The following is a 21,200-nucleotide window of genomic DNA, read 5'->3' on the forward strand; positions in this document are numbered from 1 at the left end:
CTGTGCGCATGCTTGATAAACTGTTCTCGGAATGTACTCCGCCTCGGAAGGCCCAGGTCCCATCTGCAGGGTGGGCTCCCGCTGTGATTTCTTTCCTGCTCTGCAAGGTTCCATCCCAGTTCACTAATGATGGCTCTCTGTACGTGTGTGCATACTTATTTAAAAAATAAATTCTAAAGTTACATCTTCTAATAAGTTTTTACTAAATGAATACTTGTATTTGCACACAGTCCCCAGAGAATAGGTTTGACAATAACTGGAAAAAAGACTGGAAAGAAGGCAGAATTTAGGTGAGTAGGTAGGTAGATGAGGGGGATGAAGACTGTGTGGGTAGGAGAGCAGTTGAAAGGCCAGCAAAGCAACCACAGGATTGGTTTAGTAAAGTCATTGGGCTGCAGAATCCCGTTAGATGGACTGGATTTTATTGGTGCTGTATTCATTTCCCAGTGTCTATTTGTTTGTCTTCGTTTTTGATTTCACTCAGAATATCCAAGTCCCTGCTTCCAAGTCTGCAGCCTAGAAACTGATGCCTAGTTTTCTGATAACCACTTGGTCATTCTTAGCTCTGTGTCCTGCTGGGGCTTGTTTTCATTTATGCCTGTCTCTCTGGTGTTTTCAAAAGGCAGGTGCTGTGGTTGGCTAATGTTTGTGGGAACTGATTGGACCAAAAAAAATTTCTTAGAGAAGGAAAAGTCTTCCTTGGTAACTCTTCCCCAAAGTCCCCTTATCCAGGAACTCTTCCTGGAATAAGCTCTCCATCCTCAGGCTGGCTAGGACCTTCTCAATCATCCCATGCCCTGGTGAGTATTTCATCCACTCGAAACACATTCACTTTGGTTACATGTTCCTGTTGTGACCCCTTTCAGATCAGAGGCCTTCTTAGTTCAGGTTGTGTACTGCTGAGGGGATCCTAAGGGGTTATGTTCCTGCTGGAGGCACCTAGGAGGTATTCCATTTTCTGAATATTTGTGGAGTAATGACCACGTGGAAGATACCGTGCTTTGTTATGTGAGGGATTCCAGGAGGAAGGAGGTCTGACCTGGGACTCTGAGGAGCTTTGCAGATGAATAGCGGGAGAAAGACTGATAGATGCCTAACTTTAATGCAAGGCATAAGGTAAGTTCATAAGAGAATGCTAGCCAAGGTCTCAGGGTTGACAGGAAGGAGGCAGCACCTCTGATCACGGCGATCAGCAAGAATACCAAGGAGGAAGGTGCATTTGCAGTGAATCTTGAAGGAGTGAGGCAAGTCAGTGTCCGGAAAGCATTGGTACATCTGTGGAAGAGCAGTTTGGTTTAGGTGGAGGAGACTGTGAGGTGAGGGTGGGAGCGTCAGCTGAGGCCATGAGGAGGAGACGGAGTCAAAACCAGGCTGTGGGGCTTCCATCGTGGCGCAGTGGTTGAGAGCCCGCCTGCTGATGCAGGGGACGTGGGTTCGAGCCCTGGTCCGGGAAGATCCCACATGCCGCGGAGCAGCTGGGCCTGTGCGCCACAACTACTGAGCCTGTGCTCTAGAGCACATGAGCCACAACTACTGAGCCCACGTACCACAACTACGGAAGGCTGCGTGCCTAGAGCCCGTGCTCCGCAGCAGGAGAGGCCACCGCAGTGAGAAGCCCGCGCACCACAACTAAGTAGCTCCCGCTCGCTGCAACTAGAGAAAGCCCGCGAGCAGCAGTGAAGACCCAGTGCAGCCAAAAATAAATAAATAAAATTAAAAAATTTATTTTAAAAAAAACACCAGGCTGTTCTGGTGTTGTTGGTGTAGATGCAGAAGGTGTACATCTCTAGATTTTTTTCCCCCAGAACATTTATTTGGTGTGAGCATGTGTGGGATTTCCACTTTGATCTCTCTTGAGAGGATCACTCAGTTCTTTTAGAGAGTTGAATGTATAATTTGTTCTAGAGGAAGAAAAAACTAGAAAGGAGGCTGGGGCCCGAGCATGCTGGAGCATGAAGGGTCCCAACTGTAAGAGTGAGCCGTGATCAGAGCAGTGCTTCCAGAGGATTTGTTTGTAGGATCGAATTGATGGGGGAGGCAGGAAGGAGGCCCCTGCTGTTGTCAAAGTGGGAGGAGAGAAAGACTTGACATCTGTAATCTTTGGGATGGAGTGCTGAGGGGCAAGGTGGAAATCCAAGGTAATGCTGAGATTTCAAGCCTGGAAAGTTGAGAGAATGCCATGAACAGAAACAGAAGAAGTGAGTGTGAGTCTGATTTCAGATGGAGGATGGTGAGTTTGCTTTGGAACATGTTGAGTCACTGGAGATAAAGATTTGGGGATCATTTGCAGAAGTAAACTTTGAAATCAGGAGAGCAAATATCACTAAAAAGAGAGAAGAAAGGGACCAAGGACAGAAACCTGGGCAACCTTCCTTTGGTGGATTGTGGTAAGGCTGGAGAAGCAGAGGAGTGCAAGTGAGCCAGGAAAGGCAGTGGTACAGGGATGGGAGAAGCCCAGACCACCAGGGGGAGGAAATAGTCAAGGGATGGGGCTGCTGCCTGGAGCATGGTGGGCTCTCCAGAAAGTCTTTTCAGTTGAACTGAGAGAGATGTATAATGATAGAGATTTGGTGACTTAGTGGGCTTTGGTGTCCCTGATGAGGGCAGTTTCAGTGGAGAGTGGCCACGTGCAGAGGCTGTGGAACAAGAGGATGGTGAGGAAAGGGAGCTAGGTCGGTACACTGTTCTTGAACATGGCTTAATGGAGAAGGGAAGGGGACAGGCAGAGACTTGGGAGAATAGCACTGCACTGGGAACGTTTCGTTTTTATTTTTATTTTAAAATATTTATTTATTGAATGAAAGATTCTTTAAATCGTTATAGTGTGTAAAAGTTTCACACACATGATTTCATATAATCCCATAATAACCCTTTTTTCTCCCTACTCCTATATTGCCTATCCCTCCTCCCCCCCCCCCCTCCACTGGTAATCACTGGTTTGCTCTCTATATCTGTGAGCCTGCTTCTTTTTTGTTTTATTCACTAGTTTGTTGCATTTTTTAGATTCCACATATAAGCGATATTACAGAGTATTTGTCTTTCTCTGTCTGATTTATTTCACTTAGCATAATGCCCTCCAAGTCCATCCATGTTGCTGCAAAGGCATTATTTCATTCTTTTTATGGCTGAGTAGTATTCCGTGGTATATATGTACCACATCTTCTTTATCCATTCATCGGTTAATGGACACTCAGTTTGCTTCCATAATTTGGCTATTGCAAATAATGCTGCTATGAGCATTGGGGTACATGTATCTTTTCGAATTAGTATTCTTGTGTTTTTCAGATCTATACCCAGGAGTGGAATTGCTGGGTCATATGGTAGGAATATTTCCTTTTTAGGTAAGAGGGACTGGAGAAACCCGTGGAAGGAATGGATGGAAAGGAGAGACTGAGGATAACTGATGGAGTGGGACCCAGTGGGGTGGGAGGCGATGCTCATTAGCCTGGAAAAGAGGAAAAGCTGGAGGAGGAAAGTGAGCCTGACTGAGAATGGAGGGAGTTCCCAGGACAGGGCCTGTCTTTTCAGTACAATATGAAGCAAGGTCACCTGCTCAGAGGAACTGTGGGTAAGGTTGTGGATTTGAAGACAGTGACTAAAGACTGTAACAGCTCCTGTGGTGGAAGATGTGCGGGGGCAGCCTGAGATCCAGAGTGTCGAGCAGCAGTAACTGGGCAGAAATGGGGGGGAGATCACTGCTCTGTGTATCCAGGTGTAGCATCCCTGCAGCTACTGATTCTGGGCTCCAGGCTCACCAGGAAGACCGGGGAAACCAGGTGGAGGTGAGAGAGGCCTGGAAGTCAGGCACAAAACAAAATAATGTTTATGGATGGAATGAGAGAGTAGGAAGGAGGAACTAGAGGGGAACACTATGGGATCACTTACTTTCTTGTGTTCCCCTCTTTTTGTAAAATATTTAATATCTCTCCCTTATGCTCCCAGTCTTATGCCCCTTATGATTTGTAACTAGTCTGTCACTGCTATTCTAGATGGTGCAGAAAAAATATAATGGAAACTGATCCTGGAATTTACTGGCTGCTAAAATTGATTCCAGGCATCGTGTTAAGCATTTTACATACATTTCTTATTTGCTTCTCACAAAGATCTTCTGAGTTTAAAGAATAAGCTTCAGTATTCCTTTTTCTAAAGACAGTCACAGAGAGATTAGATAACTTGTTGAGGGTCACACGGCTAGTGAATTTGGACCTGGGCAGGTTGACCTGAGCGCTTACCCACTTTCTCAAATGGAAGTGGCCTCCCTGCCGAGACCTGCTGTAGGTGTCGTGGCGTGACTGCATCACGTTTTATCAATTGCTCAAATCGTTGTAGTAGCAACAACTAGCGTTTGTTTCGGACTCTACAGTTTGCAAATCATGTTCACGCCCATTGTTTCCTTTGATCTTAACAACATTCCTGTGAGGTTTGCAGCCACGTACAGGACTGAGACCTTCAACTCCCCCATCTCTACAGCTTCAGTCCTGGAGGTCTTTGAAGTTTTGTCATTACAGCGTTGTGACCAGGCCAAAGGACTGTACTCTTTTTCTTCTCCCCTCTCATATATGCTAGCCTCCTTTTCTTAAAGGAGTTCTCTCCACAGACCTTCTGCTTCTTTTCAGGTCATAGGACTCTGTACGTGGGGGTCCGGATGCCGCTGGGCCGGCAGAGCCATCGGCACCACCGAACCCATGGCCAGAAGCATCGGAGACGAGGGCGGGGCAAGGGAGCCAGCCAGGGGGAGGAAGGCCCCGAGGCCCTGGCCCATGGTAACACCTCGGGAGGGAGGGCTGGTGGGTGTCCATGCGGGGAGGCCTGGTGAGGCCGAAGGGGTGTGGGATGGACATGGAGCAGGGGCTGGGCTTGACTCTCTTCCATAGACTTTCCCCAGCTTGCTTCCAGGAAGAAGAAATGCCTCTGAGAATCAAAAGTATCTTCCTGAAAACTTCACAGTTCAGGCCCCCCCAAATCAATATCATAGAAGGTGAAATCATTTTCTAGAGAATTAGCCATTCTTTTTGATCAAATTCATCAGATTTCTAGTTTCTCCTGGGTTTTCTTCAAATGGTCTTACTTAATAATTTTTTTCCTCCCATGAAACTGCTTCCAAAGAATAGCTTTTTTTCTGGGAATAAAGAGAACTTTTTGACCTGAGTTCAGGATTATCTTCTGTATGTTCCTGAAGTTGTGAGGCCCCCAGGTGCGCTGAGTATGGCAGGATGCTATTTCTGTTCTAAGCTGAGGCTGGGAGCAGACCTTTCTCCGTGGCTGATTTTCCAGACACTCCATCTCAGCGTGTTCAGTTCATTCTTGGCACTGAGGAGGATGAAGAGCATGTGCCTCACGAGCTGTTCACAGAACTGGATGAGATCTGCCTGAAAGAGGGAGAAGATGCCGAGTGGAAGGAGACAGCCAGGTGAGGCCTTGAGATCGTCTGGGTCCAGATTCGCTTGGGCAGGCAAATGTGTGCCTTTCCCTGAGTGACAGGGCTGCCTGCCTTTTATTTCTTCATGGGAGACATGACGACTGACGTGGGGACTGATGTTCTAGGGTCCTCTGTGGGAAGCCTTGATGCTGGCCTCTTGGTCATGCCTGTGGTAATACCTATGCCAGTTGACCTTGAGCCCGGGATTGGTGACGGAAACACAGAACGTTAAGGGGGTCCTCTCTTACTAGCTCCTGGGCTCTTGATATTAAAGGTCTGGCTTATAAGATGCCTGAGGGGGCCGCCTTGGTTTAGACCTAGCCCAGCAGACATAGCGTAGGTCCAGCCTTTTCCTGTGCGCGAACCATAGCATCATTTGGGTTTTAATTCAGTGGAAATTCCAGAATTTTTGAGACATCCTATCGGACAGTCCAACTTCACAGACACCTTTGGGATTATAGCCAGCCCAACAGTAGGCCTCCCTGGATTAGTTGTAGAGTGACTATGCTTGTCTAAGGCCCAAACCCCAGAAGAGCCCTCAGATTGACCAGGGCCATGTCTAGAGCTCCTGCAGTGACTGACAAGTGAGGCTTCTGGGTGATACAAAGCCGGCGTGCCTGAGCCTCGGGGAAGAAGGTAAGGTGGGTAACCAGCGAAGCGTGGCTCCACCTCTCATTGGAACAGCGCTTCCTGAATACCTGCTGTATCCGTGGGTGTGTTTCCTGGGTAGAGAGGATTAAACAAGCCAGTCAACCTGGTACCAAGCAAGGAGGCAATTAGCCTTGCCATTCTGTCTTTGCCAACGTCTGAAGGTCATACAGATAGGCTTTTTATTTTTTTTAATTAATTAATTTATGGCTGCATTGGGTGTTCACTGCTGCGCGCTGGCCTTCTCTAGTTGTGGCGAGCGAGGGCTACTCTTCGTTGCGGTGCGAGGACTTCTCATTGTGGTGGCGTCTCTTGTTGCGGAGCACGGGCTCTAGGCGCGCGGGCTTCAGTAGTTGCGGCTCGCGGGCTCTAGAGCACAGGTTCAGTAGTTGTGGTGCACGGGCTTAGTTGCTCCGCGGCATGTGGGATCTTCCCGGACCAGGGCTCGAACCCGTGTCCCCTGCATTGACAGGCGGACTCTTAACCACTGCACCACCAGGGAGATCCCAGATAGGCTTTTTAAAAAGATAAATATTATCATTTTATTAATGTGATTTGTCAGTGTATCCAGATGATATAGATTAGATCTGTTATTTTTTTAATTGCATAGGCAATGCGTGCTCACTATAGAAAATTAGAAAATAAAGATAAGCAAAAAGAAGATGAAAATTATGTGAAATCCTACCAAGCCAGGGATAATGAGGAATAAAACATTTGATGTCTTATACATGTGTGTGTTTGTATTTTAAAATTTTTCTTTAAAGAAAAATGGAATCAGTTTTGCACTGTTTTATAACCTACTTTGTTCACTTACCAGTGTACGCTGAACGTATAGATTAGATTACAGTGTTCAATATGATTATTTGGGTATCTTTCTTTGTGGCTTACGTTAAAAACTCTCTCCTGAAAATTCCTCATTTTCTGTCTTTAACATCTGGCTGTTTGTAATGCTTCCAGGTGGTTGAAGTTTGAAGAAGATGTTGAGGATGGGGGAGAGCGCTGGAGCAAGCCTTACGTCGCAACCCTTTCACTGCACAGTCTCTTTGAGCTAAGGAGCTGCCTTATTAACGGAACGGTCCTTCTGGATATGCATGCGAACAGCATAGAAGAAATCTCAGGTAAGTTTAGGTGAGAGAAAACAGAGGACTGTTTGTGTCAATTAGGAACAGTGGTGTAGAGGAAAGAAGAAAGTGGCTGTGTGTCCTTGGGCAAGTCACTTACCTTCCCGCCCTCAGCGCCCTCAGCTATGGGATGGGTTTCAAACTAAGAAACTACCCTACCTATTCCACAGGCTTATTATGGGATACAAATGACATGGTGTGAAGTCTTCCATTTGCCTGTTCATTCGGCAAACGTTAATTTTGTATCTATTAACGCTTGATAGTGTGCTAGGCACAGGGGAATGAAGATAAGATACAATTTCTGTCCTCAAGGAGCTCCCCTTCTAGTGGGGAAAATAGCCATCGGTGCAAGAAAAGAGCTCTGGTTTGGTAATAATTAGAGAAAGGGGCAACTGGGAGTTGTGCAGAGAAAAGGGGGTTAGAGTGAAAGAAAGATTTAAAAATATGGCAGCTAGGGAAGACACGTATGAAGTTGAGCCAGACGTGGAGGGGAGATGTCTGATGGAGTTGCCTGGTACAGGTGAGTGTAAGTTACTATGTTTTAGGAACAGAGTTTAATAAACACCTGGGTGCATGTGAGGATTTTCCTCAGCTTGGCTTTGTTTGGCTGGACAGGTTAAATAAAAATTTCTCCAAACTTTTCTCCATCTCATGTATCCAAGTAATTCTGCCTCTCTGGGATCACATGGGGACCCAGGGAGGGGTCAGTACTGATGGGATCTGGTGTCACCTCCGAAGGCCCTAAGGGAAAGTTATTCCATGCTTCTTTCAGTTACTAGGGGCTCTAGGTTTCCCTTAGCCCATGACTGCATAACTCCAATCTGCCTGTGTCTTCACCTGGACTTCTTATCTGTGTCTCTCTCATAAGGATATTTGTCAGTATCATCCAAGATGATCTCATCTTGAGATCCTTAGTTACATCTGGGAAGACCCTTTCCACAAATAAGATCATGCTCACAGGTTCTGGGGGTTTAGTACATAGACGTATCTTTTGTGGGGAGGCACCGTTCTACCCACTACGAAAGCCAAGAGAGGAGAGAGTTTCAATTCATCGGTGTCAGATGCTGTAGAGAGGTCAGGTTAGGTAAGGACCAGAAACATCTGCCAGATTTAGCAACTGGAAGGTTGTTGATGATTTTATTAAAAGCAGTTTCATTGAGGCAGCCAAATTGCAGGGGGTGAGGAATCTTTCTTTTGAGAACTTTAAGAGATAGGAGAGAGAGAGAGAGAGAAAGAGAAAGAGAGGGAGAGAGGAGGCAGTAGATAATGGGAGACCTGGGGTGGACATTCTCCTTTTTTTTTTTCCAAGATGAAGGATCCTGAAGCATGTTTATAATATGGGGCAAGGAACCAATCAATATAAAGGTTAAAGATAGAGAAACCTGGATCTTGCACTTAATATTTGAAACAAATTTTCTTTATTTATTGCTTCCAGCACTTGGATCGTCATGGATGGAGTTGGAGTTGAAGATAGGTTGGAGTTTTGGGGAGGTGGGGGAATGGGTATGTAGGGTTGAAGTAAAACTGCTGTGGTTCTTCACATCAGGTACCTGAGATATTCATGTTAGTGATAAGGATAAGTAAACAGTCTCAAGTGTTTACTGTGAATGAGCACTTTATACATCTCATTAATTTTTTATAACCGTCTTCTAAGGTAGGTGATAATATTAGCTGCATATTACAGATGAGGAAACTGAGGTACAGAGAGGTTATCACACAGAAAGTGGTAGAAGTGGGATAACTGTGGACCTTTAGCACTAGAACCCATGCTGTTAACTGCTGTGCTGACTGCCTCTCAGTAGCAGGTATTGGGACGTTTTCCCCCCTCAGTTCTGCCAGGCTTGGCAGGTAAAGGTTGATGCTTGGTGGTAATCATGTGGGGTACTTAAGAACAACTTAATTATTCTTGGAAGTTCCACTTTTACATAGTCATTTGGAGTTCTACAGTTATAGTTTCTCTTGACAATGACAGCAATGTTAACATCTCTGAGAAAGGGAACGTAGAGGAACTTTGGCAGATGACAGAACAAAATGGTAATAATGTGGACTTTTGAGTCAGACAGTCTTGGGTTTGAATCCCAGCTCTGCAACTTACTAGATGTGAAACCTTGGGGAATTTTGTAATGTTTGGGCCTCAGTTTCCTGAGCTGTAAAAATTGTTATAATGCCACCTAGTTCTCAGGGTTTTTTATAAGGATTAGATTAGATAATTATGTAAAAAGTTCAGAGTCTCGTTCCCGGCACATGTTAAATGCTCAATAGTTTCCATTTCTAATAATAATGATTTGTTACATGAATAACGAATAATGTGTCACAGCTGCTATCATCAAATAGCTCTTTCAGGCACTGAAGCAGAGACTGTACATCAGTGACCCTGCTTCCCCCTACTCCTTGTCCCTTGCCCCTCACCCCACTTGACCTTGGTCTCTTTGGGTTCACTGACCATCAGTTTGAGTGTTCACGTTAGCACCTGCTTTCCAGACCTGATCCTGGACCAGCAGGAACTGTTCAGTGACCTGAATGACAGCATGAGGGTTAAAGTACGGGAAGCCCTTCTCAAAAAGCATCATCATCAGAATGAAAAGAAGAGAAATAACCTCATCCCCATTGTTCGCTCCTTTGCTGAGGTTGGCAAGAAACAATCTGATCCACATTCAATGGATAAACATGGTAAGATTATTAGGAGTAACTGTTTTCTCTTTCGATTAATAAGACATTTAGGAACTAGTTGGAGATGCTAAGTTACTAGAGGGTAGGGGCTATATTTCTCTAATATGCTTTCATGCTCACTTAGACACAGTCCTTTTCGGTGGATAGACACGATGGGTGGCTGGGGCTGGTGACGGTCATCTCCTGTGGCACTAGGGATGCATGCCTCAGATAGATCTCAGTGGACCCCAGGGGAGAAGTTTGTGCCCCAGAATGGCCTCAGAACTGATGTGACTTTGGGGAGGTAGCCACATTAGGGATAATTCGGGGCCAGAGAAGTTCAACTGGAGCTTTTTAGAAGTAAACCAATGTCTTAGATTAGGGAGGCAAAATGCCGTAGTGTAAACTCTTGAGTCAGATTTCCAGGCTGGAGATTCTGGCTTCACCTTTTGCAAAGTGTGTGACCTTGGGCAACCTCCGAAACCTCTTTAAGTCTTACTTTCTCCTCTGTAGAATAAGGATAATAGTGAGATCTGCTCCCTCAGTCTATAGTGAGGCTTCAATAAATTAATCCATGTAAAGCCCTGGAGCCAGGTGCCTGGTGGGTTGTAAACATTCAGTGAATTTCAGCTGCTGACTAGTTTCCTTTTCTGAGGCCTAATCTATGCTGGTCTCCTTGTTTACTGAATCACAGTGTGCAGGGGATGTGCCTGGGAGTCTAAGTTTTTGAAAAGTTCTCCATAGGACTTTATGGTGTGCACTCCTGGTTAAGGATGACTGCCTTTAATAGAGGAAGAAAAGAGGATCACTGATAGTTCAGGAAGCGGGTGCAGGAGTAGTAAGACCTCTCTGTTCCCTGCTCTACTGCTGACTGGTAGGTAAGGAGATAGGTATGTGTGGGTCCTTGCTTCATAGTCATCTGGACCACTTCTCTGTGTGAGATAGTCATAGCCAGCTGATGATGGACGGGGCGTGTCAAAGGGGGAAAGGGCAGGACTCGGAGAATTCTGTTTGATTTTCTCCAAATAGGTCAGACTGTGTCTCCTCAGTCCGTTCCAACTACAAGTCTTGAAGTAAAAAATGGAATGAATTGTGAACACAGTCCCGTGGACTTAAGCAAGGTGAGCAGAGACGTGGAAGTTGGCTTACAGGCCTAAGCAGATCTCTAGTGGAACCCAGAGTCTCATTGCTGGAAGCTGGATAAGCTTTGGCATTTCAACACCCTTTCTCCAGGACCAGAGCCCCTTCTGCAGAAAAGGAGGCCCATCTATCTGCTCATGTCTTCTACCTTCTCCAGCCCAGACCTCTCTGACTCATCAGCCTGTTCCCCAGATTCAACATGATGAAACCCACTAGCCACTAATAATCCTCCCTGCCACACACCTCCTGGTGTTTCAGAACTATTTTCTGATACCTGCTCTCCAGTAGCTCCTTCTTAGCCTCCAAGGGTTCTGCAGAAGCAGTATCTTTGCTACCGTCTCCTAAAACTACCTTGTGGTTGAAACTCTTCTTGGGGACTGTGGCTTGGTGTCCGAGGCCTCCCGCAGGAGCAGGGGCCCCCGCAGCTTCCGGCTCAAACCGTGATCTCCCTGCCGCCAGCCTCTCCTTGCTCTGGTCTCTCCCCGACACTGTCCTTCCAAAATGCAGACGGTGTCATGTCACTTCTCAGCTCATAAGGCTCCCTGAAACCTCTGACAAAGCATTCCAGTATTTTAAAGCGGAAACAATTCGACCTGGAGCTTCAAAAACGTTCTTCTTTGGGGAGGCATGGTGTAATGGAATTCCAGTCAGAGCCCCTGGATTTAAATTCTCTCTCTTAGAAGCTCTGTCGTCCTGGGCAAGTCAACTTCACTTCTCTGGGTCTCAGTGGCTCCATTCAGTTTTTAAAATAAAAAGTGAGGCTAATTAGACCTTACAGAGCTATTGTAAGGATCAAGTAAAGTATTATGAGAAAACGTGTTAAATCAAAAATGATTTATGAATGTCAGTTATGAGGAGGGTGATGGATGCGTGAGGTGATGGCTCCCACACTGTCAGGGGGTGCTTTGGATTTTCAGGTCGACCTTCATTTCATGAAGAAAATTCCCACTGGGGCAGAGGCCTCGAATGTCCTGGTTGGAGAGGTGGACTCTCTGGGCCGCCCCGTTGTCGCCTTTGTGAGGCTGTCTCCGGCAGTCCTTCTCTCGGGCCTGACAGAAGTGCCCATCCCAACAAGGTAAAGACCTGGACCGCAAAGCTCAGTGCGTTCCGTCTGGCGTGCAGGTTTGTGTGTGCTCTGGTAGAAGAATCCAGCTAATGCCAAAATGGAGGATTAATTAATTCGGGGAATGCTGTTTAAAATTCAGCAGTGATCTCAGAAAACTGGGGTATATTTGATCAACCTCTGTGCGGAAGAATTGTAAGACTTTTAAGGCTATGACGGTTCAGTTTCTATGACCTTGGAAATGGAGAACCAAAGAGTGTTGAAGGGCCACTTGCTTGCTGGGATGGGAAGCCTGTCTTGCTCTCCCTGTTCTGCCAAGCTGTATCCCAGGGAAACGTCTCTGACCAAAGGTATTGATGTCTCTTTCCACAGTTCCGGCAGGATTTGTATGGTTTGCAAGTATGTCCACATTTGTTCAAAAGGCTATTCATGCGCTCTGAAGGTGGTGATTCAGGTGATTCAGGGCTCCATTAATTACAGAGTGTTCCGATGTCTGGGACACAATTTAGACTCCTTTACAGGGCTTGATCATTTCAACTGCCTTATCCGTCTCCTCTCCCCATCATTTCTTATTAGAGCAATGAATGAGATTCAGGTAACCTTGAATTTGCACTACAATGCCATGTTTTGAAAAAGTGTCCTTCCTATAGTAAGGAGTTGTGTCTATGGAAACCCTGAGAATTATAACCACGTTACTGAATGAGTTGTACAGGTGGCTTCCAGTGCCTACAGTGGAGCTACTAGGTCAAGGCTACTCATATTGCTCCGTCATTAGTCTGTCTCCTTTCATTGAAGGTACTGTGATGATTTCTGTTTGATAGGGAAGAGAAATGTTCTGCTGTTTAGAGAGGAAAGATGCCACTTCTTTATATTTACTTACATAATTTAATCCTTTTTGTGTGTTGCCAGATTTTTGTTTATCCTACTGGGTCCAGTAGGGAAAGGTCAGCAGTACCATGAGATTGGCAGATCCATGGCCACCATCATGACAGATGAGGTACGCACACCACTTCTGCTTTTCATGCATTCGTCTTGTAAATGTTTATTGAGCATTTACTCTGTGCCAGGCATTGTGCTAGTCATTGGGGATAAAATAATTACAATCGTGATGTTTGCTGGAGAGCAGTGCAGGTCACGTCTCTGAGGACCAAGCCCTCTGGGGGATTTTTCTTCCTCTGTCATCTCTCCCTTTTTGAATCATCAAGGATGCAGAGAAATCTTTCTCTGGGAAAATTATTTTTGCCAAGTAGGATACCTAGAGAGAAAGATATTAAGGCTGACTTAACTTTCTAGATCTAGAAGATGGTTAATTAAATACATCCAAGCTATTTACATAAAGAAACCTCACCCCCATTTCACGTAAATGAGACCAGTTAGTATAAAGGTCAGGGGGATGCTCTCGGGCACTGTCATGTGAATGTACCAGGGTGACTAGACGCTTCGGCTGCCGTGGTCCTGAACCCCCACTGCATCCCTGCTGAGGACTGTGCTTCTCAGGTAAGTTACAAAGTAAGGCCTTGAAAAGGCATATGTCTTAGTAGGCAGAGGGGCTATGGGCTGTGTTTTATCAGCTGTCTTTGGTTTGGAGGCATATTGGAGGCATATGAGGAACCTTTATTAGGAATTCCATCCAGTTTTTTCTACCCATTATGATCAGGAAAGTTCCTCATGCATCTTGGCTTTTGTTCCATTCTTTGAGGAGATAACAGAATTATAAAACTTTAGAGTCATCTGATCTCTTTCTACACTAATAAACATATATTTAGTTCTTTTTGACTCATCTCATCTTTAGATTCTTTTTTTTATTGTTTTATACTTGCACTTCTCTAAGTGCTAAAGTTATCTACATTTCAGATCCCCATGACAGAGAGAAAAATCAAGAGGTTTTATTCATCTTTCACCATATCCATTGGTGATTGTTTTAAGTAAAGTGACTTTTAGTTTTCCTGAGGATATTTTTCTTCTCTGTAGATTTTTCATGATGTGGCATATAAGGCAAAAGAGCGGGACGATCTCCTGGCAGGGATTGACGAGTTCCTAGACCAGGTGACGGTGCTGCCTCCAGGGGAGTGGGACCCCTCCATTAGAATTGAGCCACCCAAAAATGTCCCTTCCCAGGTAATGTATGCACATGAGCCAGTGGTGGCTTAGTATCACTTACTGAGTGTACACCGTGGACAAAGCAAAGACCATGGGGGTGTATGCTAAATAAGTTGAGATGTGGTTCTGTTTCTGAGCATCTAGCATGTCAGAACAGTAATAAAATATGAATATGCAGTAACATAGATTGGCTCAGGTGTGATGGGGTCAGTCAGGATTACCCTGGGATGAATTTTAAGCCAACTTTTGAAGGACTGATGTAGAATGGCATAGAGGAAAGGAGAGGACATTTCTTGGGAGCATATCATGAATGAAGCCGTTAAATGAAAAGAGGTAGTTGTATAGAGAGAGCAAATAGAGTCGCTCACACTTTTTTTGAGAGGTTAAAGATGGAAGGGAATTTCTTCTGTACACTAGTCCCCAGGCCAAGTGCTTTACATATGCTAATTCAGCCTCCCAGTGACATCTCCATATAGGTATTGTTATTCTTTGTTTTACAAATGAGGAATAAAAAAACTATCTTCAAGGTTTTAAGGTAAAGGTTACACACAAGTTTGAAACTTGAACTTAAGTCCCATCTGGTGCCAAAGCCTCCACTTTTCTGTCTCTGGGTGAGACAGAGTTAGGTATCAGCGGAGAGGAGGAGAAATTTTTTATTTTATTTTTTCAGGAAAGTCAGTAAACTCCTCCAAATCAGTAGATGCATTTGAAAGCTATAACAAACAATTGGCTATTTGGGGGCTGCTTTTGGATGTTCTCATCACCAACCCCGCCCCCAGCAGGAAAGACAGAATACAGGGCTGAGTTTGTTAATTTTGCGGTCTTCTGTTAAAAGGAGAAAAGGAAAATGCCTGGAGTTCCAAATGGAAATGTTTGCCACATAGAACCGGAACCACATGGGGGCCACAGCGGGCCAGAACTTCAACGCACTGGGCGGTAAGTTCTGGAATGTTTCACAGCTTATACTGCTTACCGGACAGAAATTGTATAAAGGAATGAGGCATCCTCTTTACTTTCAGGCTTCTTCTCTGTAGTATCTTTATTGGCTGGGAATGACTTTTCAAATGGAACCACTGACTATAAGCGTTACAAATATATCAAATATTATATTCATTCATTCAAATTTCTCAAACCACCTAACATGTTCTGTCTCCCCTCCTGGCCTTGCCCCAGGAGGGGAGACAGAACACGTTCCCTCTGATTGGAACACTTGTCCCCTTCCTCATTTCCTGGCTGACTGCTTCTTATCCTTTGACGCAGCTTAGGTGTCACTTCCTTTGGAGAGCCTTGCAGGACACTCTTTAGAGGAGGTTAGGTGTTCCTGCTAGGTGGTGTCCCAGCTTTGAGCTCTGTCCCCTGCCCACCTGCCACCCTCCCCCCAGCCACCTGTTATAGTCCTGATCATACTTTATTACTATTTATTGATTTGATGTCTTTCCTGCCAGAACGTTTGCTCCAGAAGGGCAGGGACCCCATTATATTCCTAGCACCCAGCACAGTGCCCTGCACAGAGTAGGCACTCAGTTAATATCTGGTGAATGAATGAATGAGTGAATGAATGCTTTTAGAATGATGTCTGTTCTGTAGCATGAATGGACAAGGTATGGATAAATATTGAATGGTTAAGTTAAGAAACCCCTTGAGGTAGGGAAATAGGTACTAGTTTAGGTGTGTGTCTCAGAGTAGGCAACCTGCTCTTCTGGGCCCAGATTTTAGGACAGATGTCCAAGGAGGAGGTTCTCTGTGGTAGGTGAGGAAAGCAGGTCCCCAGGCTGGGAGGCTTTATATTCCAGGTAGGGAGGCAGTAAAAGAGGATGGTATTTTGGGTTGGAGTGGCATCCAGAGGTGTCCCCCAGATCGTGGGAGAAGGTTCAGTCTATGGCTCTGGCTCTGTAAGTTGTGCTTATGTCTAAGAAGGATCTGTTGGGCGGAGATTCCCGGGACAGGACTCAGATGACGGAAAGGAGCTTTTACCGTCCTCTATTCTATTGCTTTCACCTTATTTTTTCCTCCTTGCTTGAAGTTGCTTTCCTTATTTCCCTATCCTCAGTGCCCTGCCTAATGGAAACTCAAGTTTGTTTGTTTGTTTGTTTTTAATTGTGGAGAGCGATTTAGTTTTGCATTCTTGGAAATTCAGGGAGAGAAAGGAGAGGAGACTGAGAAGCAGGAGAGAATGGCACTTAACCAGCAGTGTCCTCATGGGGAGTATGCATCTGGTCGAAGGAACGTATTAGAGGGCGGGGAAGGATAACTGGGCTCTGGGGAGGGATCACCGGAGGAAAGGAGGAGGCTTTTGATGGAAGGGGTCACTGAAAAGAGGGAGCAAGCTCCAAGAGTAAGTTTCACATTTTCTTTACAGTTGGAAGAGGTCCGAATTGGGTGGAGGGGCCTGGTATTGAAAAGCGGTTGGAAGGAAGCATCTGTCTTTAGAATAGTTTCCAGGATTGAGACTGTCTTAGATGAAGTGGTGTTTTTTTTAAATAAATTTATTTATTTTTGGCTGCGTTGGGTCTTCATTGCTGCGCGTGGGCTTTCTCTACTTGCGGCGAGCGGGGGCTACTCTTCGTTGCAGTGCGCAGGCTTCTCATTGCAGTGGCTTCTCTTGTTGTGGAGCAGGGGCTCTAGGTGCGAGGGCTTCAGTAGTTGTGGCTCGCGGGCTCTAGAGCACAGGCTCAGTAGTTGTGGTGCACAGGCTTAGTTGCTCCGCGGCATGTGGGATCTTCCCAGACCAGGGCTCGAACCCGTGTCCCCTGCATCGGCAGGCGGATTCTTGACCACTGCACCACCGGGGAGATCCCAAGGTGGTGTTTTTTAAGGGAAGGGTCTTGGGTTATGGATTTGATAGAATTTCAGAGTTATGATTTATCCTTTTGACTGTAAAGCCAACAGCTTTCGTCCAAACACATAATCCACGCAGAGGTGAGATCTCATCTTTCTTTCGGTGTCAGAAAGAGGAGAATAAACTAGGCGGGCAGTCACTTATAATCAATTCCACATGGGGGTTTGGGAGCTCATTAGATTGGATCTCAACAGTTATAGAATCTTGGAAATGGTGCCTATCATCCCAAAAGAAAATCCCATAGAGCCAGGACCGACATATACTTAATCAGCAACCCGAAGTACCTTTACTCACAAACTCAGATGGGGTTTGAGGAAAGTTCTCCCATAATGTTGAGTGAGGAGCTGCTGGAATTGACACAGCTGAAAGGAAGGGTCATCTGTACTCAGAGCCTCACTCTGCTTACTGTGGGAGATGCTGCCTCTTCCCGAGCTCCGGAAGTTTTCCTCAGTCCTCAAGACACAAGACCTTCCCCCCCTTGTAGCCTTTTAGTCCAGGTGACCTAATGCTCATATTGGGGATCATAGTTCATGCCAGCTCTGGCTCTTTTCCCAATCTCAAATTACGTAGGGGTGAACGTGAACCTTCCCCTGCAGATGGACATCCTAGAATTTTCTGGACCTTCCTGGACTTCACCGACTAAAAATGCATTAGCCTGGGCTTTATAATTCTTCATACCTTTAGCTGTGTTTCTTTGAGGTGGGGCACAACCTGGGGGTGCCATCCTCGTCGGATGGAGAGGTATTTAAGATGCGGTAGTGTAGGCTCTAAGAAGACGGGAAAGGAGGCAAAGTTGAGAACGGTCTGAGTTGTGTATGATCTGACCTGCCAAGCCAGGGCTGAGACAGTGTCTTGGGCCTCCCTGATGTTGACATAGGCCATAATGCCAAGGCATTCCCACACAGAACGAAGAGGAAAGTCTGACTAGAGTGTTCCTAGGCCAGAAGCTTCACGGCAGAGAGGATACTCTGCAAAGGAGTTTTCCAAGGTAGATTTGTGTACCTCACTGGGGAGGCCACGTTTGGGAAGAGTTGATGAAAGAGAAGAATCAGGAGCTGCTATCTCGATGATCGCCCCCCACACTTCAAACAGGTTTCTTCCAAAGCACAGCAGACAAATGGATGGCTGGCCTGTCCCTAAAGCCCTCCTGAGAGGGCTTCCTAAGTCAGTGCTCCAGAGCCTAGGGACCCTCTACACGGGTAAGTCCTTTCTTGCATCAAGCTTAAATTCATATTCCTGTGTGCCTCCTGCCCATCCCCCCCCCACCCAAACTTGAACACCAAGGGTAGTGTTGAAAGGAAAAGGGAGTCCCAAATGTGGAGGGAAGCATCCATGTCTGATTACTATCTGTGCTAGATGTGCTGTTACGGTCTGCGTGAGTGAGGGATGAGGCTGACGCCATAAACAGTATTCGGAAATCATTTTGTTAATTTATAGTTATACCATCAATAGGAGCCTCAGATCTTTTCTCTCCCCTTTCAATCACTAGGCAGACAGATGTCCTTCCTTTCTGTGGCTTCTCATCAGTCCGTTTCACATAAATCTTTTGCCCATTACTCACAGACACTCCTCCCTGAATAATGAGCCTCCCACATCCAGGAGGAGCAATCGTGGCAGCATCATAGGGTGAGGCTCATTACTGTAGAAGGTAATTCTCCCAGAATAATACCCTTCAGAGGAAGGTCATTGGTGATCGGGAGGTGATATTCACACGGTACTAAAGATGCTATGTTGGCTAAGGACCTAGAAACACTGGAATCTTGCCCCAGACTAATCACGGTTGCCCGTAAGGTCCTTGAGGGGCTATCCACTCAGAGGAGAAAGCAGGACCAAGTGACATTTTATCACAGACTGTAACCTTGGTCCCAAACCCTGAGGCGGAACTCTTATGCTCTAGGTTAGACCCTGTGGATGGCTCCTTACCTCAGCTAGGTTTGCTAGACAGGCTAAAACCAAAGCAGCTCACAAGGCTGGCTTTGCCTTTCTCCCCTAAACCCAGACCCAGACTGTGATGTTAGTGCTGTAAGGGGAAGAAGGGTGAATCCCAACTGTGCCCCTCAAACCAGAGGAAAAGAGCAAGTGGGTCAAGTAGAACAGCATGTGCCCTGTGTCCACCTGCTAGATGAGAGAGGGGGCTTTTGAATGGAGAAAGAGAGCTGCCTGGGCTTTCTCCCCGGGCATACAGGTCCCAGGCCTTGTGTGACACAGGGCAAAGAGAGAGAGAGAGCTAGCCAAGCCTCCTTTCGTGAGAGAGTAGCTCGGTTTCTTGTTTGTTGTTTTTGTTTTTTTAGTTTTTTACTATAGAAAACATAAACAAGAAGAGAGGACAGTGTAATGAACCCCCCACGTGACCATCAATAGTTATCAACATTTTGCCAATCTTGTTTCATCTGTTTCTCCCCCACTTAATTGTTTTGTTTTTGTTTTCTAGATTATTTTAAACCACATCACCAGTAGCATGTCATTTCCCCTGTAACTACTTGAGCAGGTATCCCTGTCCGATAAGGACATTTTGAAAAACAGCTATTATGCCATTATGAAATCTAACAAAATTAACAATAATTCTTTAAATTGTCTCATGCTCAGTCCATATTCACCTTTTTGTGGTTGTCTTAGCGACATCTTTTTAGAGTTCATTTGTTTGACGTAGGATCCAATGGAGGTTTGCATTTGGTTTTTATGTTCCCATTCTGTAACAGCTCTCCTTTTTCTTCCTGTGTCATTCATGTGTAGAAGAAACTAGGTAATTTGCCCTGTAGAACGCTGAATGGCTCTCTTCGTTACTCACCTAACAGCTTTTGCCCTGGTGCAGCGATTCCACTCTTAGCAAAAGTGCCCCAGTCTGGGAATACTCCTCCTCCTCCTTGGTGTAGGACACCTTGCTCTTGATCTGTCTCATGCTTGGGAAGTGGAGAGGGGTCCTGAGGTCCTGCCACCAAGTCCTGTTAATTCTGCCTCCTGATTAGCCCTTGAATACACACACTTCTCCTCTTTCCAATCCACAGCCTCCTGTCTTGCCCTACGTTCCACTCATTACACCCCCATCAGAGTGATCCTTCCAGAATGCCTGCTTACTTTTGTTGCTTCCCTGTCTACAGTCCTTCAGTACTTGACACACAATTGGGAGAAAGTTCTAATTCCTTTTTTACAAGGCCTTTGTGACTCAGCTTTTCCAGCATCTCCAGCTTTGTCTATTGGTGTTTGCCCCTCACACTGTCTTATCCAGCCATAACTCCTTCAGCACCTTGAGCCCGCCATGCACTCTCATCCCTAGGTGTCATCCATGCCAGCCCCGCCGCCTCATCTGGCTAACTCCTGGCTCATTCTCCAGTCCCCACCGCAATGCCCGTCCCTGTTCTTTGCTGCCAATTGCTCCCTCGCAACACTGCCTGTCCCCTGCACTAGATTGTTGGTCCTAGAGAGAGGGGCTGTGTTTACCTTTGCTACCGCTGCATCTCCAGTACCTGGCATGAAGTGTCTACTACTACTTGTCAACTGCATGAATGAATTATTATGCTAATTTCTCAAGAGTAAGGTGGGCAGTTGTCAGAGTAAGAAAGTGCATGTGATAGGGGCTTTGTATCTAGAAAATGTATAATAAAACTAACAATTTTAATACCCTGATGCTTTTGTACCTTTCTTCCTAACATCTCAGAACTTGAAGTTTGAAGCTAATTACTTAATTTCATGTTGAATTTTGGGAACTTTTTACTGAATGGGTAATATGCACACCCAAATTCATTCCTTTTACGCTTGGGATAATCATTCGAACTCAGGCCCTTGGTTGCAGATAGAATCCGTGCTGGCCCCAGAGAGATCTCTTGAACTTGGGGTCACACTGAAGCCAAAATATTACCTCTAATTCAGAGCACATCTGAAGTGCTTTCAGATGTGTGCTGTTGACACGCTTTCCTGGGAGAGGGACTGCGTTAGAGGCCTGTCTGCCATGTTTCCGCAGGCTGTTTGGGGGCTTGGTGCTGGACATCAAGCGGAAGGCCCCCTGGTACTGGAGCGACTACCGGGATGCACTCAGCTTACAGTGTTTGGCCTCCTTTCTGTTCCTGTACTGTGCCTGCATGTCACCTGTCATCACCTTTGGGGGATTGCTCGGAGAAGCCACCGAGGGGCGCATAGTAAGAACTTTTAACCACTTCTAATGGTCCCAAACAAGAGTAAAAATTTTATGATGGCAGCCGAGTCCACTGGGGGGGGGGGGGAAAT

General features: G+C 45.8%; 1 protein-coding gene across 1 annotated transcript in view; it reads left to right on the forward strand.

The window, feature by feature from the left end:
• SLC4A8 (solute carrier family 4 member 8) overlaps positions 1 to 21,200 on the forward strand; it is a 79,265-nt gene that overhangs the window by 22,716 nt on the left and 35,349 nt on the right. The window contains exons 3-12 of the mRNA XM_007452325.1: positions 4,617 to 4,763; positions 5,275 to 5,410; positions 7,025 to 7,185; positions 9,670 to 9,858; positions 10,867 to 10,958; positions 11,895 to 12,052; positions 12,950 to 13,037; positions 14,012 to 14,158; positions 14,976 to 15,076; positions 20,938 to 21,112. Coding sequence (XP_007452387.1) covers positions 4,617 to 4,763; positions 5,275 to 5,410; positions 7,025 to 7,185; positions 9,670 to 9,858; positions 10,867 to 10,958; positions 11,895 to 12,052; positions 12,950 to 13,037; positions 14,012 to 14,158; positions 14,976 to 15,076; positions 20,938 to 21,112 — 1,394 coding nt within the window. The remainder of the gene's footprint in view (positions 1 to 4,616; positions 4,764 to 5,274; positions 5,411 to 7,024; positions 7,186 to 9,669; positions 9,859 to 10,866; positions 10,959 to 11,894; positions 12,053 to 12,949; positions 13,038 to 14,011; positions 14,159 to 14,975; positions 15,077 to 20,937; positions 21,113 to 21,200) is intronic.

This window comes from Lipotes vexillifer, unplaced genomic scaffold, assembly GCF_000442215.2.
Source record: "Lipotes vexillifer unplaced genomic scaffold, Lipotes_vexillifer_v1.1 scaffold422, whole genome shotgun sequence".
Taxonomy (NCBI): domain Eukaryota; kingdom Metazoa; phylum Chordata; class Mammalia; order Artiodactyla; family Lipotidae; genus Lipotes; species Lipotes vexillifer.